This window comes from Calypte anna, chromosome 13 (assembly GCF_003957555.1).
Source record: "Calypte anna isolate BGI_N300 chromosome 13, bCalAnn1_v1.p, whole genome shotgun sequence".
Taxonomy (NCBI): Eukaryota; Metazoa; Chordata; class Aves; order Apodiformes; family Trochilidae; genus Calypte; species Calypte anna.
In genome coordinates, this window is record NC_044259.1 from 14,584,820 (window position 1) to 14,600,701 (window position 15,882).

The 15,882-nt window shown below is 43.4% G+C and overlaps 2 protein-coding genes across 2 annotated transcripts; both read left to right on the top strand.

The window, feature by feature from the left end:
• Nucleotides 1-2,911: 2,911 nt before the first annotated feature.
• LECT2 (leukocyte cell derived chemotaxin 2) lies at nt 2,912-5,248 on the top strand. The gene is made up of 4 exons (XM_008498288.2): nt 2,912-3,014; nt 3,948-4,044; nt 4,166-4,311; nt 4,825-5,248. The coding sequence occupies exons 1-4, from the start codon at nt 2,960-2,962 to the stop codon at nt 4,989-4,991; spliced, it is 465 nt and encodes a 154-aa protein (XP_008496510.1). The 5' UTR covers nt 2,912-2,959; the 3' UTR covers nt 4,992-5,248.
• Nucleotides 5,249-11,046: 5,798 nt separating this feature from the next.
• On the top strand, nt 11,047-15,853 carry LOC103532511 (myeloid protein 1). The gene is made up of 7 exons (XM_030459415.1): nt 11,047-11,170; nt 11,706-11,838; nt 12,689-12,840; nt 13,372-13,542; nt 14,278-14,392; nt 14,928-15,079; nt 15,616-15,853. The coding sequence occupies exons 1-7, from the start codon at nt 11,125-11,127 to the stop codon at nt 15,804-15,806; spliced, it is 960 nt and encodes a 319-aa protein (XP_030315275.1). The 5' UTR covers nt 11,047-11,124; the 3' UTR covers nt 15,807-15,853.
• The last annotated feature ends 29 nt before the right edge of the window (nt 15,854-15,882 follow it).

Here is a 15,882-nt window from a genome sequence, read left to right on the forward strand (position 1 = left end):
AGCACTTTATCATCTCACTACTTTTCACCCCTCTGCAATCAAGACACCCCCTCACCCCACTGTGTTACCCTAAACACAGCACAGCAGGTATTAAAAAACCACAGGATATCCAGCAAAGCTGCATTTGGGGGAGTTTTTTCCCCTTTCAGACACACCTGTTACCCAGGCTCTGCAGCCCCCACTAAAGAAGAGGGTTTATTTTCCCCACACAAACACATTTTAACCTCAATTTCTCCATGGCTCCCAGCCCCACGTGAGATGAGAAGAAACCCTGTCCTGCTGCACTTACCTCCTCTGTAGCTTCACATCCTTCCTAAGGACTCCTTCGTCACCTGCAACCCACAAGCTCTGCCCTGGGTTTCACTCCCTGTATCCTGCTTTTAACACTTTCACACACCTGCCCTCAAGGCAGAATCAATTAACTGCCAATTGCTGCCACCTTTCTGCAACTGGGTTTTCTGTAAAATAAAAATAAAAAAAACCCCGACCAAACAACCAGGAAACAACAAAAAAAACCAAAACACCAATACCAAAAGTTTGGCTTTGGTTGGTAACAAGCAAAATGGTAGATTGTGGGCATTGTTTCAGTCCTTGCAATATTGTTCAGATGCAGAATAAGACTGTAACCCCTTTGAACCACCCTGTGGTGGGTGCAGAGAAGGTGAGCAAGGGATCCACTGCTCTTGCTCAGCTTACACAAAATCTATGCTAATCTCTCTCTGCCTGACTGATTTTCATATGGAGGTATAATGTAAAATGACAGCAAATAAGTTATTCATAATTTAATTTACTCACTTAGCTCTGGAAAATAAATAACTAAATAGATTGTTTCTGTTAGCAAAATCAAAACAAACCCAGGGGGTCAAACCTTGCAGACCTCAGCAATCTTCCTACCTTCTACACAACAGAGGCATCAAGGCAGCAGTTTATTAAAAGACCCTGGAGAAAGCAATTTCCAAGCTGAGAATCCAGATTTCAAAACTCTCAACCCTTTGAAGCACATGAGCTGGAGAACAGTTTTGAGTGTCTACTTGTCCAGGTGTATTGGTCATAACATGGATTCAGAACATGAACAGAAGTTTCCTGTTGTGACTGCTCTGATGAGTCAGGGAAATACCAGAGATGGGATTGGGTGATAGCCAGGAGACCTTACTGGTGTTTTTTGGAGGATGACCTTGAACCTGGTAGGTTTTCCTATTGTATCTCCCCATAGTAGGTTCACCTCTGCTGCACTAAACTGAGTCTGCAACTTGAAGCTAAGTATCTGATCTTCAGGGTATTAATTAGTAACAGAATTAGAAAAATTAAAAAAGCTATTTTCTGAGTTTCTGAGGAAATGCAAAGAATTATTTATGTCAATTCTTTTTTCCTCTTTGATCTCAATTGGTCAGTTTCTAACAAAACTTGTAATTAACAAAATGAATTGAAGATAATGCAGTTTTATCTGGATTGGTTTAGCTGAGCCCTGGCCACTATTATTTTTCTCCCACATGCTCTGTCTAAACATATCATTTCAAAATGTTACTGTCAAACAGATCTTTCCCTGCTGTACATAAAATACTTGATGAGCAGGAAAGCAGCAAACCAGGAGCATTTCTTCCAGAGATAAAAAATCCCACAGGTATTCAAATGGGAGCTGAGAGTGTGGGAAGGCAGTGACAGGCTTAAAACCCCTCATGCAGCAGGGTGGGCATGACTCTTCTTGTCCTGAACTGCAGTGAGTGGTCTGGAGCTGAACCATCTCAGGTGGCCTCCACTTGTCTGTGCAGCCTGCTCCAGCCAGGCTTCAGCTGGAACCAGCTGTTAGCTCTGTCCAAGCCAAGCTCTTCCCTTGTCACTGTTACTGGATGACAGACAGAAGTGACATAGTTGGATGACACTTCACCAGGAGAAAGGGGAAGTAGGAGACAACTCATGTGCCTTGAAGAGATCCTGGTAGGATCATCCTCCTTTCCATGCAACACAACTTCTGTTGGGCAGCATGCACCAGCAGCTGGTGTTTCCATCACTGGCTAAGCTGGGTTTGAACCCCCTGCAGCAGAACTCCTCTTGGCCCAGCTTTGGGACATAAGGCCACTTCATCCACCTGGTGCCACAAAACACCCAGAGAGGGCACAGCACCCCAGCTGAAGGCCCTGCCCCAAACCTGTATCTAACCTGGGCTCTCTGGTTTTATTGCACAGAGAAAAAAAGTCAGTGGCTCCCAGTAACAAAACAAGAAGCCAGAGACTCAGAAGGCAAACAACTTCCAGCTCCTGGCTGCAAACCAGGGCAAAATGTTCCCTCCCTTCCCAGAAACAACTCTCAAGGTGGCCTTGTTTGTGCTCCAGTGTTCTTTACTTCCCTGTACTTTGGTCAGCCACACTATTATAGGGTTCATAACATTTTCCATTCAGGGGCAGGGAAGACTGTAAACAAGTGTCTCTCCCACTGTTCCAGATAAAGGTTCAGCAGCAGCAACATGGCAATACCTGGGAGGCACTGAGGAAGGGTCTCAACAGGTCACGTAACCAGGTTTTTCTTGCACGAGGTTGGATGTGATGTGTGGTACAAGGCTGTGTCCACCTGCATGAACCTCTTCTCATGAAGTGGTGGGAAGGCGAAATATCCATCCAGATTTTTTTAAAGTTCATTTGAACTCTTTTCCCTCTTCTCCAGCCAAGTTATTTTGCACAGCTTCAGGATTGTGCAACACAAGGAAATGAAGTGAAGGAATTACAAATTGTTTAACAGTTATGGGCTAGTTGTTAAAAAAATCAGATAAGCCCATTGGGCTGCTATTGCTCAATAGGTTGGAGCCTCTGCCCCACCAATTGGCCACAATCTGCCAGCAAAAGAGCTGAGGCCACAGGAGTTTTCTGGTTGGCTGGAAAAAATGGATACAGCCTCTCTTGGGATGTATAAATAGAAAGTAAAGTATTTTTCACCTGGCAGTTTGGAAGCAGAGCTTTCAAAGGACATGAAAATGCACCGAGTCACAGCAGTCATCATCTTGCTGGTTGCCATCTCCACTGGTGAGTTACCTGAATTTTGGTAAATGTTGCTCATTGTAACCTACCTTCCTTCTCTCTCTCTCTTTTTTTTTTTTTTCTTAATATGTTTATTTTTGTAATAGAGTGTATCTGCAAATATTTGGGAACTGATCTCTTCTCTGACACTTTTTTGCTTTTAAAAATAAGCCCCTTTGCATTGCATAGAAACCTCAACTGTAAAGTACCCTTTGTAGATCTGGTAAATATCTGGTAAAGAGTTATGGCAGATTTTTGTTGGAGTGACAATGTTGACTGAGTAAGAAAGAACCCACTGCAGCATTTCAGTGACTACCAGTATGCACATTTTCTTAAAAGCTTTTTACTTAAAGCACAGCCCACTGAGCAGTCAGTGTTCCCAGGTATGTTTCTATGTTTAATGTCATCACCTGTGCATGAAGAATGGACAATTCATTAAAATAATGAAAGCTACCTCCAATAAAGGGCTGCTTTGCTTGAGAAAGGCATTAGAGGTTTCCTGCACCCTGTTAGCCCCAGACATTCAGTGCCAGCATATTGTTTCCCCTGGTTTTGTGTAATCCCACAGCCCAACAGGGACAGTCCCTGATGAGCTGATAATTGATAAACATCAATTTGTTGCTTCTTGTTCATCCCATTCCTGCAGGAGAATGCCATGGGAAACCCTAGGTGAGGGTAGCAGGGCTGTTAGGAGCTGCTTTAACTACCCTCAGATGTCACTGAACACAGCATAAAACAAAGAAATGCTGTTTCAGTGCATCAATAAAATTCACTTGCATTAAAAAATGAACAGCCTTCTAGTTCCCTGAAGCCTGATCTGTGGTTACAGCAAAGTCCAAGGGGCCTTGCTACAGATTAAACATAGACTGGGAAATCCCCTTTTGAGCTTGCAGGTTTCAACTTCCATTTTTCTCTTTTCCTTTTTTTTTTTTTTTTCAGCTGCTGCAGCACAATGGGGGAGAGTCTGCTCAGGTCAATCCTCCAACAGAATCAGAGGCTGTGACTCCCATGGCTGTGGCAGATACAATGCTCCCAGGTACTGGGCTGGTGGACGATGGCTGCACTTGAAACTTTCCTAAAATAAAAATAAGCATGAAAAACCTCTAGCTGGCAAGGCTGTCTGACCCAGGCTAACCTCCTTTGCTCTCCCTCTTCAGAGGCTCAAGGAAGCACAAGGGAGTGGACGTGGTGTGCACGGACGGCTCGGAGGTGTACGCACCCTTCACGGGCACCATTGACAAACAAGCCAAGCCCTACGGAAACGGCAACGCCATCGATGATGGAGTCCAACTCTCAGGATCAGGTAGCAGAGCTGAGAGGCGCCTGTTGCACAAAGCTGGATTGCAAAATGCTCCAGTTTATTTGTACAGCCTTTACCTGAGCCAAAAATAACAAACTCAGCCCAAAAGGTATCATGTTTGCATGTCCACCCAAGTGAAAACTTGAACTCTGAAATCCGGGTTATGCTAATGGAGGAAAATTAATTGCCAGGATTACAGTGTTTCCCTCTATTAAAAGAGTCTAAGGGTGAGGCTGGTCCCTTTGCACATTTTGGATATTTAAAGGAACAGCCTCTGACTTGCTCAGGGAACTTTCCTCACCTTAAACCCCTTCCCCATGTTCCTCCTTGTTAATTCTTTTCTTTGCCCACTCTCTTTTCTTGACACTACAGGGGCATCACAGCACCTTCTATAACTCTTTCCACTGCTGAATCTCATATCCTTTTATTGCTGTTTGCATTTTGCAACTGAATGTTTACCAGACCTTTAAACCATCTCCAACAGTTTTCCCTCCTTTCTCCCTCCCCTGTCAACAGGATTCTGCATTAAGATGTTTTACATCAAACCCATCAAGTACAGAGGCTCCATCAAGAAAGGAGAGAAAATCGGTGTCCTGCTACCCATGCAAAGGGTCTACAGAGGAATCATCTCCCATGTCCACATCCAGAACTGCGACTTATCAGACCCTACTTCCAACCTGTAAATGGGTGACTGCACCTCGGGGGCAAAGGCTTCAACCCCACTCTGTATTCATTACATCTCTTAGGCACTGCTAGGCACTGTAGTAAAGCAGAAGCCACCATCCTTCAAACAGCTGTTCCACCTAAAATGTATCCCTGACCAAAATGATGGTTATTTGAAGATGAAGGGACCCAAAGTGAGGCAGAGCACACACTTCAAAGCTGCTATCACATCCTGCAGAGCACTAAGCTTGTACATGATGGCTGAAGCTGCAGGGAAGCGACAGGCCCGGGGAAGGTTGTGGGTTCTTCTACTGTGGTGGGATACAGTTAATTTTTTTCATAGCATGTATGGAGCTATGTTTTGGGGACTGGCTGGGCATCAGTTAGTTGGTGGTGAGCAATTGTTTTCATTTGCATCACTTGCCTTGCTTGGGTTTTATTTCTCCTTGCATTTTCCTTTCCATTACAATTTATTGTTACCATCATTATTATTTTCTTTCATTGCATTTTCTTTCCATTAATAAATTGTTCTTATCTCAACCCATGAGTTTTCTCACCTTTTACCCTTCAAGTTCTCTTCCCCCAATCCTGCTGGAGGGGGATGTGAGCGAGATGAACATGCATGATGTTAAACCACGTTGCTGAGGTTAAACCATGACATTTCTTGATGCTCTAAACCTCAAGAGTCCTTGACACAGAGCAGACCCCTGTGAGCCCTGCTGCAGCTCACTCCTCTTGGATTTTTCTGCTATCTTTGCAACTAAACACAAAAATATCTTTAAGAAACCAGAAATTTCACTTGTGCTTGCAAATGGAAAATCAAATTATTAAAGAGCTACTTCAGTACAAATTGTTTTCAATTCCTATGGCACAGTCAGAGTTTGGGCTGTGTTGTGGTTTTGGTTTTTCTTTCATTTTTTTTTTTAATGCACCTGGGAAGAAAAAAACCAAAATCATAAAGCTGAAACTCTAATCTTTCCTGGAGCCCACAACCAAAACAATAAAGCAACACCTATGAAGTAACTCATTACTTTTTACCAGACTCGTGCTTCAGGGTTGCCTTATTTCCAGGTTCCTTTTTGTCCAAGTGAGGCATTTCTTTCCATTAATAAATCAGCTGAAGACTTCTCTGTGAGAAGCAGCTCTTGTTAAGGGGACAGAGCTTTTCAGACAGAGCCTACCAGAATGCTGCTGGGAATATCAAGTGCTGAAGTATTCCAAACACCAGTATGTGCTAATACAACTTCAGCCTCAGACAAGCAGGAAAACTCTTCCAGTGGGAGCCTCACAGCAGATTTGTTTCTTCTAATAAACTTCAGCAAGACTTTTCCTATGATAGCGAAAAGTGCTTAACCTGTTGTGTCCCACTCACCTTCCTCAGAAAAAAAATTTAATTTTTGCTTTGAATGATGCATCAGCACATCGATACAAATACAAAACCAAAAGCTACAGGATGAGGCAATAAAGGTGAGGCAATGAGATGGCCACTTTATTGGGTACAAGCGGAACTGAAAAGCTGCCAAAAGAGCAGCCCCACAGATGGGGACATCCCCCTTCCCGGGAGTGCCTTGCTCTTATCCCCTTCTTCCTCTTGCTTTTCCTCTCGCCCGCTCTTGCCTCCACGTTCCTTCCACACACGACTGATGCCTCTTCTTTCTTCTGCAGGAGGAGGACACGGGCAGGACCCGCAAGTCCCCACTCCCCACCTGACCACTGCCCATCCTGCCACACCCATCCCCTGTATCCCTAAAAGGAGATGAAGCACAGACTACACACCCCCTTCCCCTTGACACCACTCTAAGCACCTCTCACCCCGCACCACCACTCTCCCCCTCCACCCTTCCACCCTCCCCTCAGAAAAAACCTCGCCAATCGACTTTTCTCACCCAATTGGTGCTCCGGGTGTCCCAGCTGCTGCCAGCCGAGTTCCAGCCGAGTTCGGAGGTGGCACCCTGGGCAAATGCAGCTGTGCATGCAAAGCAGCAGCCCAAGTGGCTGGTGCTTGGGACCTGCTTATGGGGCTTCCCTCCCTAAATAATTTCTCCTTCTTCGCTCTTGGCCTGCTCTTCCTTTCCTGGCCCTTTCCCGCCAAATTTAATTCTCTGCCCTTCTCCCTTTCCCCTCCTATCCCTACCCATGCCTGCTTCTCTTCCCATTCCCTGCTCTGCCCTTCTTTTCCCTGCTCTACCTTTACCTTTTCTGCTTCGCCCTCACCCACCTCATCTCGGCTCTCAGCCCCAGGAGCAGTTCAGGGGGGTGGCAGGAGGCTGGGGGGAAGGGGCCCATTCCGGGCACCGGGGACGTGCTTCAAGCAGGGCCTGGGTCCTGCCCAGGCAGCCCTGGCACTGGGAAGCCCTTTGCTTGTCTTTTCTTGCGTTGGGCTGAGCCAGCAGTTTTTTCACCTGTTCTGCAAGGATCCCTTTCATTTTATACGTTTGTACGACAAGGTCCAAGATTAACTGCCTAAGGCTGCAACCTAAATCTATGCTATGGCTTGCTAGTTCCCCAAGTAGTAAAGGATTTCTGGAGGATTCAAGCAGAGTTTTTTCTTCCCCATGAGACAGGTAGCAGAAAGATTTTGTGTTCCTCAATCCTTCATTGCTAAAACCTGTCTAGCCCAGGCTTAGCAAGTATGTTAATCAAGGCAAAATAAATTTGAGATGGAGTCTTCAGACCAGCAAAACTTCAGCTTCAGCTCATATTCAGCAAAGAATAAAAGGCAACACATTCTGAACTCCCACAGCCTGCTATCTGCTCAAAATGCCATGCCCAGCGGTGCCTTTTAGCTGAGCAGCTAGCACAACCTGCTGACATCACAGTGTAAGCTGTGTAAAAAGAGCTTAATTCTTCATTGTGGCTAAAAGCCTGTCTCAGCCTCGTCAAGTGATCAGAAGCCTGAATAAATACTGTTACGGTCCAAAGTAACATTAAAATTTATTTTTGTTTTGGATCCGCAAAACAAAGTCCAACCATAAAAGGGCTGGGTGCAAGAAGACTTTATCTGACAATTGACAGAGGCAAAATTATAGAGCCAGGCAAAAGGGGGAGAGAGGAAAAGAAGATATAAGAGAGACAGAAAAGTGCAGAGAATGGGTAAGAAAGTGGGAAGAAAGAACGACAGAGAGAGAGAGAAAGAGTCACCACCAGGGGTCCAGCTGTCCAGTGAGTTTCTTGCCAAGGTGTCACCCCCTGCTCAGTTCTGGCCAGCCAGGTCCTACACCCTAGACAGGGTTATTCACTTTAAAATTGCTTTTTTGAGATCATTGCAAATTAGTGAGGTCAGACTCTCACAAATAGCAAGCCCAATTTGTCTTATGGGTGCATCAGCTTGATTTTCACCAGGAAAGCTTCCCAATTGCAGAAGCAAATTATTCTGCAATTAATTTTTAAATCTCAATATAATTTTTAATGATTAGCACAAAAAATATTAAGAAAAAGAAAAGCTTTTAAGGTTCTTTAGTAACATATTGTACATAAAGTAGCCTGAAGGCCAGTGCTCAGCCTTGACTTGTTCCCATACAGATTGCACTTTGCTAGCCAAGAGGGACAAAGCCAAATTGTTCTGTAAAATACAGCTAGGAAGAGGATTTCCCTTTTTAATTGCCTCCTGACAAGCCTAGCAACCTATGGTTAGGATACTGTAACATCACCAAGAAGAGATGTGCAGCCCCTGTTTATCCAATTTACTGGGGCTGCAGCCCCACAGAGCTTGCAAATAGGAAGGACTTTTATGGACAAGATCATCACGCTTTGGAAGTTGGTTGAATCCCACTAAGCTGAAATAGATGCAAAGAAAATTATGGAGAAACCAGATCTCACTTGTGGGCAACAAACAGAGGATGACAGCACAGCTGGGAGGAAACCACAGACCTTTGCTAAAGGCTGGGTTTGCTCTGGCTCAGGGTTTGGCTTGTGCTGCTGCTTCTGCTCGAAGGGTCCACTGCCATTGCCCACTTGGGTGTTGCTGTTTTCTGGATTTTTCCCTTTGAAAATCTCATTTCATCATTCTACCATCTGACTTTTCTCATTTAAGAGATAATGTTCAGATAGTTAATATACTAAGAGGGACCAGTCTGATGTTTCCAAGCTTTATGGACACAGCCATGGCAGGTATCCAAAAGCCTGAGTGCAGAGGACCCTCTTGAACCATGACATAATTTACCCAGCAGAATCACAGTACCCTTGGAAGGTCTGCATGACAAATTAGGTATTTCTCATGGACATCCTCAGACTTAACTCCTTCCCAGCTCCAACACTTGTACTTTCCCACTGCACTATCCCTCAAAGGGATTTACACATCCAGGGTAGTTACTACTGCCATACAATGGATGAAATGGTGAACTCTCATCATTCATGCAAAAGAAGTCAGCATTTCCCAATGGAATGGGAATGGGCTGCCCAGGGAAGTAGTGGATTCTCCATCCCTGGAGATATTTAAAAAGAGACTGGATGTGGCACTCAGTGCCATGGTCTAGCAATCGCAACGGTGGTTCAAGGGTTGGACTTGATGATCTCTGAGGTCCCTTCCAACCCAGACAATTCTATGATTCTATGAAGTCAGCCCATCTGCTCTCCTGTGCTCCTCACACCATGGGCTCCTCTCCATCTCCTTGCCCACTCCTGCCCACAAGGAAGGAAATGGTGCAAGTGCAGCTCCCAGGGCTGTGCAACACCAGCCACTTGTTCCATATCCTTCTGTTGGGATGTGCTAAGCAGCCAGTTTGGTGCTTTCACAACTGCACCTACCAACTGTCAAGTTAACATCTCTGTTGCCCAACACAGGAATCCCACCAACCTTAGCTCAGAGCTTGTGTTATTTGGAAGCCTGAGTTCCATATATCAAGAAAATTACAACCGAAAGCCCCATCAGAACCTGACTGATTGGACAGAACATGTCTATAAATATTTGGTGCCAGTGAATGTGGAAAACAGCAGATTTTCCTGGCAGGATTGAGGAGAAAGAAGCAGGGGGGGAAATCAGCTAAGCCACTGGTAATATCCCCAGGGAAAGGCAAAAGATTGCTGGGGGGTTAAATATTGGCTTCAAAAAAGCTTGGAACCACAAATGAAAAAATTCATCTTCTGCTGCTTGTTCCATGGAGATTTTCTGAAAACAGAATGTACAGACTCTCTTTGCAAACTGCAAGTCTGGCAGAGAGACATCTGTCCTCTGAAGAAGACCTGCAGAACATCCAGGGGTTTCTGTAACTTGGACTATGGGATTGTTTATGTGGACACTCCTGACTCATTTAACTTTCCTATTAACTAATGCATACCCAGGGGAAAAAAAAGTGTTTTCCTGTAAGTAGTGCAGAAAAACTAAATGGAAAGAACAATTAAAAGACACACGAACAAGCCTGCTTACTAGGACAATAACTGAAATTAAGCAGATACTAAATGAATAATTTTAAAACCCAGATTTTTTAACACCATGTCAGATAATGCAATGCAACTTGGGCTTGCAGCTCTTCATTGGAGAACTTGAAGATGTTTTAGTAAGAACTTAGTTGTCAAAAACTATGGTTTCAGTGAAAAGACTTCATGGATTTAAGTCTAGAGTAGGTGATCATTTCACATGAACAGGAAAAAAAGATGTTTCAAACAGCATTTTCAACTCTTAGCCTGAGTAACTGTTCAAGCTACATCAAACTTTACATCTTCATGTGTTCTGTCACTCTGTTAAAAAGCTCTAATGGTCACATGCACTGGGATGAGCAGTGAAGGACAAACTGGTTATGTTCACTGTGGAGTTTTGCCTCTTTTTCTCTTCAGCTCAGTCTTCTGGACCATATTCTTGGTTCCCACCACTTCTGGCCTAAGTGTGCCCTTGCTTCAGGAGGGGGAAGAAAAAGTGGCAAGAAATGGTTCAACCAGAGCTTCCTGAAATGCAGGATTGTTCGTTTCCACCTGTTCCTGTGTGCTAAGACACCAATTCCTTTATCCATCTTTCCGAACCAGCTTACAACTTCTGAGAGTTAAGACATCCTCAGTGCCTAATATGGCAACATGCTCTGCCCAGACCTGTAACACTTTGCTCAAGACCAGTTGGCCAAGATAACAGACTCAGGCTTCCAAAAACACATAAATACCCCAGGCAGCTTCTTGCTCAACGTCTTTGATTCATTCAAAGAACTTGGGTGAAACAGCCACAAAATGCCAGCTCTCAGTCTGGTCACTCTGGTCAGCTTGGTATCCACAGGTGAGTTGAGATCTATTGCAGTTTGTCTTGATTGGTTTTAGGCAGACACTAATGAATTACTGACTTTTGCTCCAGAAGAAACAATGCTAAGTTTTTTCAGTCTAGTTTTATGAAGAGGGATGGCAATGTGCACAATTAAGAATACTATAAAATATGGATTGGGTGTGCATGTTGTCATATGTTGCTGTGCTTAGAGGTTTCATGAAGAATATGAAAATAGTTTGACTTATTTCACAAACTGGTAGTAAAAATAGTGATGGTTTTGCTTTTAGTGTTTGTATCTTAAAAGGAGACCTCTAGAAAAAGCGATCAAATCTCTGTAACTTGTTGTACAATGTTCTTTTACCTCCAGTTTCTCAAATTATAAATACCCATGAGCCAGTCTCCAAATTACTTAAAGAAGAAATTTCTCTTCTGTGACAGAAGAGTTATATCTTCCACTTCAGACACACTACTGTGCAACTTAACACTTTCTGTTGTGCCATAGGAATTACCATGGTTGAATCCTCCTTGTTTTCCTCTCTTGCTCCTGCAGTTTTTGCCAAGCAGTTGGATGCACACCCACCCCAACAACATAACAGGCACTGGGCACAGATCTGCAGTGGGAATCCCACCAACAAAATCCGGGGCTGTGACAAATACGGCTGTGGCCAATTTGGTGCTGACAGGTAATGGGGTGGGGCTCTGGGAGGCTGGAGGGTTTGCTCTTGCTTTTCTAAATTAAATGGTCACCCAGAAGAAAGAGGAGAGTTTAATTTGAGCTGGCATTTAGAATGAGGGAAGGACTGGTGTCTGCCAGACCTCTTACTTTGGGGGCATTAATCTCCCTAAAGTGCTGTTTAGCTGATGCATGGGTGAAGAAGTGAGACTGCTACATGAAATAGCAGCCAGGGTAGTAAAGGAAATGCAAAGGATTTGTGCCATTTATTCTTGTTGCTTATAGACTAGATTTTAACTAACATTCAGCACCAGCTTACAGGAAGCTGAGTAAATTAACTTATGCAAGGTAAAAGTATGCCACTATCACTATCTTTAAGTAGGCACCTCCTAATAGAACAGCTTATGTTTCCCTGAAAAACACTTTATACACAGAACAGCTCCTGCCTTTCCTGCCTTTTCCTCATCCCCTTTCCCTGAGCTCCGTAAGAAGCATCCACCCTTATCATGCAGCTTTCAAACTTCTAAATGAGAAAACATCAAATGTCAGATCCTGTTTTACACTAGCATAGAAATATTTTGGGGTAGAACAGTGGTACTTTTCTATAACAGCTTGAAATATCCCATGAACTTGGAAAAACTAAAAAGACACTTAAAATTTGAAATCTCACCCCCTTTTAGAGAATGTCAGAGTAACACACTTCTCAATAATAAAAGATGGAACAAAGCCAGCTTTTCATTCTAATTTCATTGCAGATGCAAAAATGTTAGACAAGCTTGATTTTGTACTGTGTTAACTGGTGTATTGTGGCATAATATTAAACCTAACAGATTTCTCTGATTACTTACTTATGTTTCCAGGCACAGTGGCAAAAGAAAGCACGTGGGTGTGGATGTCATCTGTGCTGATGGAGCCACAGTGTATGCTCCTTTCAGTGGCCAGCTCTCAGGACCCATTCGATTCTTTCATAATGGAAATGCCATTGATGATGGAGTCCAAATCAGGGGATCAGGCAAGTAATACCAGCAAATACATAGACAAATCCACAAGGAATAGCTTCATTTACTTGAGTAAGGTTTCTGTGGCTCTTCAAGCAAAGAGTTGATTCATCTTACACCCTCTCTAGTTCCTAAGTCAAAGCACAACTAGACTGCTGCTAAGAAATGGCAGAAATCAGCACCTGCAAGATGTAGTCCTGTACCTACGCTTTTCTTGAAGAGAAGGAAGAAAGGAGTTGAAAAACAGATAGTAGAAAAGCAAGCAGCCCAAATCAGGAAAAAAAAAAAAAAAAAGCAAGCTGTAAAAAGAAAGTATCAGAAACACACCCTCAGTTTTGCTGTGATGATGCTTTCCTATCCCTTTTTCCAACCCCCCCTTTTCCACAACAAGCCAAGTAATTTTGATTTCAGGATTCTTGCTACCCCACCTACACCTCTGCTTCCTCTTTAGTCTCCAGTAAGATAGCATGGAAAGTTTCTTGCTCACCCCAAGAACAGATGCAGCTGATGCTTCCTGAGCTCACTTCGTCTCCCATCTCTTCCAGGTTTCTGTGTGAAGCTTGTCTGTATCCATCCCATCAAGTACCACGGCCAAATCCACCGAGGACAACTACTTGGGAGGATGCTGCCCATGCAAAAAGTATTTCCTGGCATTACCTCTCACATCCATGTTGAGAACTGTGACCACTCCGATCCTACTCATCTACTCACACCTGGTAAGAAACCAACCAAACAAAAACCCAAACCAACAAACCCTAGAATAAGTAGTAGAATGAATTAAAATTAAATTATTCATTAATTTTAAATAAAGACAACAGTATCAAATAGCAATAGACCTCTCTGTCTTCAGGTCTCCCTGACAGCAACATCCAAAAGAAAGGAAACATGCATTACACACACAGCATTACAGGACTGTAGAAGTGTTACAGGAGGGAGAACAGCTCAGTTTACCAAGTTGTGTTTCTTGCCCTCCTGTGACACAGCAGTATCAATTCTCAGCAATAAGCTAAGCAGACAACTCTTCTGTTTGTACCCTTTCAACTGGAAGCAATGCTTTCAGGATTGCCTCTTAGCAGACTTTAGGATGATTCTTTGCAAACTCAAATTTCAAGCTTTGACAGTCATGTAGAAAAGGACTTAAGAGTCCAGTCCCATTAGCCCAGGTGTAGAGTAAGAAACAAAACCAAGTCCTTTTCCAACCCTCAAATTATACCCTAGGAACCACAACCCTCTTCTGAACTTTTCTCTTTAAAAAATTCTGCTTATAGGAGCTAGCCCTGATCTAGAAATATTACAATTCAATCTTCAGCGTACATTTGATTTACATTTCCTAAAAAGGAAACACATCCAGCTACACGAGTGGGATGTAATTCTTGTATATTCCTACCTAATTACAGTCAAAACAGAACCTAAAAGCTAACTTTGATATGCTGTGCTTCTATGTTTTAAAGATGTCCCACCACTCCCACAACATGGCAGACACTGGGCAACTCTGTGCTCTGGGAATCCTACAAATGAGATAAGAGGCTGTGACAGTTATGGCTGTGGATACTACGGAGCTCCAAGGTACTCTAGAATGGGAACTTGTTATGGGTCCTCCACTGAAACAGAGTCAAACTCTCTTTAAGCCATTTAAGAATTACAGCTTTAAAGGCTTAGGTTGGACATGAGGAAACAACTTCAGTGCAGGTGTAATGCAGCATCAGAACAGGCTGCTCAGGTTGTTCATAAAACCTCTGTTCTTGTAGGTTTTTATGACTTAGACTCAGCTGGGCCAAACCTGATGTGATGTTGGGAACTGTCTTGGCTCAAGTGGAAGGCTGGACTTGGTGTCCCCCATGGGTCCCCGCCAACATCACTGTGACCTTAGTTTTATATAAAGCCTTGGAAGAATGGCATTTCTTTTCTCCAATCTGCAAAACTTCACCAACCCAACACAGCTTTACATCATTTATACCAAAAGACTTCATAGAGACTCTTCAGTCAACTTTGCCCCAGTATAAACACAACCAATTTCCAGATCTTGTCAGCATGCTAAATAATCAATCTCTAGATATAGGGTTAGGCCTGACAAAAGACTTCTCTACTTACTTCTTTTCAGACAAAATGGTAAAGGAAAGCACACGGCTGTGGATGTCATCTGTGCAGATGGAGCAACCGTGTATGCTCCCTTTTCAGGCGAGCTGTCTGGACCCATTAAATTCTTCCATAATGGAAATGCCATTGATGATGGAGTCCAAATCAGGGGATCAGGTAAAACCAGACATTTTCCATTCAATATTTCTTTCTGTTTTAAGCAGATGTATGACATATTACCCTGAGCTAGCCAAATATTTAAGCAAAGTGCATTTTCTGAAGCACTGCATCTTCTATGCATGCAGAACTTTTTGCTCTTGTTAAGAGTGTAAAAAGAGGATCACCCACTCCTAAATACAAGTTGAGATCTCATGGTCAGCACCTATTACTTTTCTCTCTTCAAGTTGCAGCCCAAAGTGCTGTGGAGGGAAAGTGTAAAAATTAAAGTTTAGGTTTCTGTAGAATGATCTTGTTTGCTAAAGGAGGAATTCCCACCTTCTTCCTGCCTCCCACTTTTCCTCCTCCTCCAAACTAACAATTCCAGCCACTATCTCTAATTTCCAAACCCCACTATCTTTGCTGTTTTGGCTACTGCTATGTCAGTGGAAAGGAAATAGCAGAAAACATGAGTATTTTTTAAATACAGTTAGCACAGAAGAACAAATGCTCCACTAGTCATCTGCTTTTTCCCCTCCTGCTCTTGTTTTCCCCAGGTTTTTGTGTAAAACTGGTCTGCATCCATCCTATCAGATACAACGGTAGAATTTCTAAAGGCCAAGTCCTTGGGAGAATGTTGCCAATGCAAAGAGTATTTCCTGGGATTGTGTCTCATATTCATGTTGAGAACTGTGATCGCTCGGATCCTACCAGCAACCTGGAAAGGGGGCAAGGGCGAAGAGAGTGATGCAGAAACGTAGTAAAGTCCAAATAAATTCATCTCAGCATCCAAAAGTTGTTCTCCTTATCATGTGGGTAGCCTA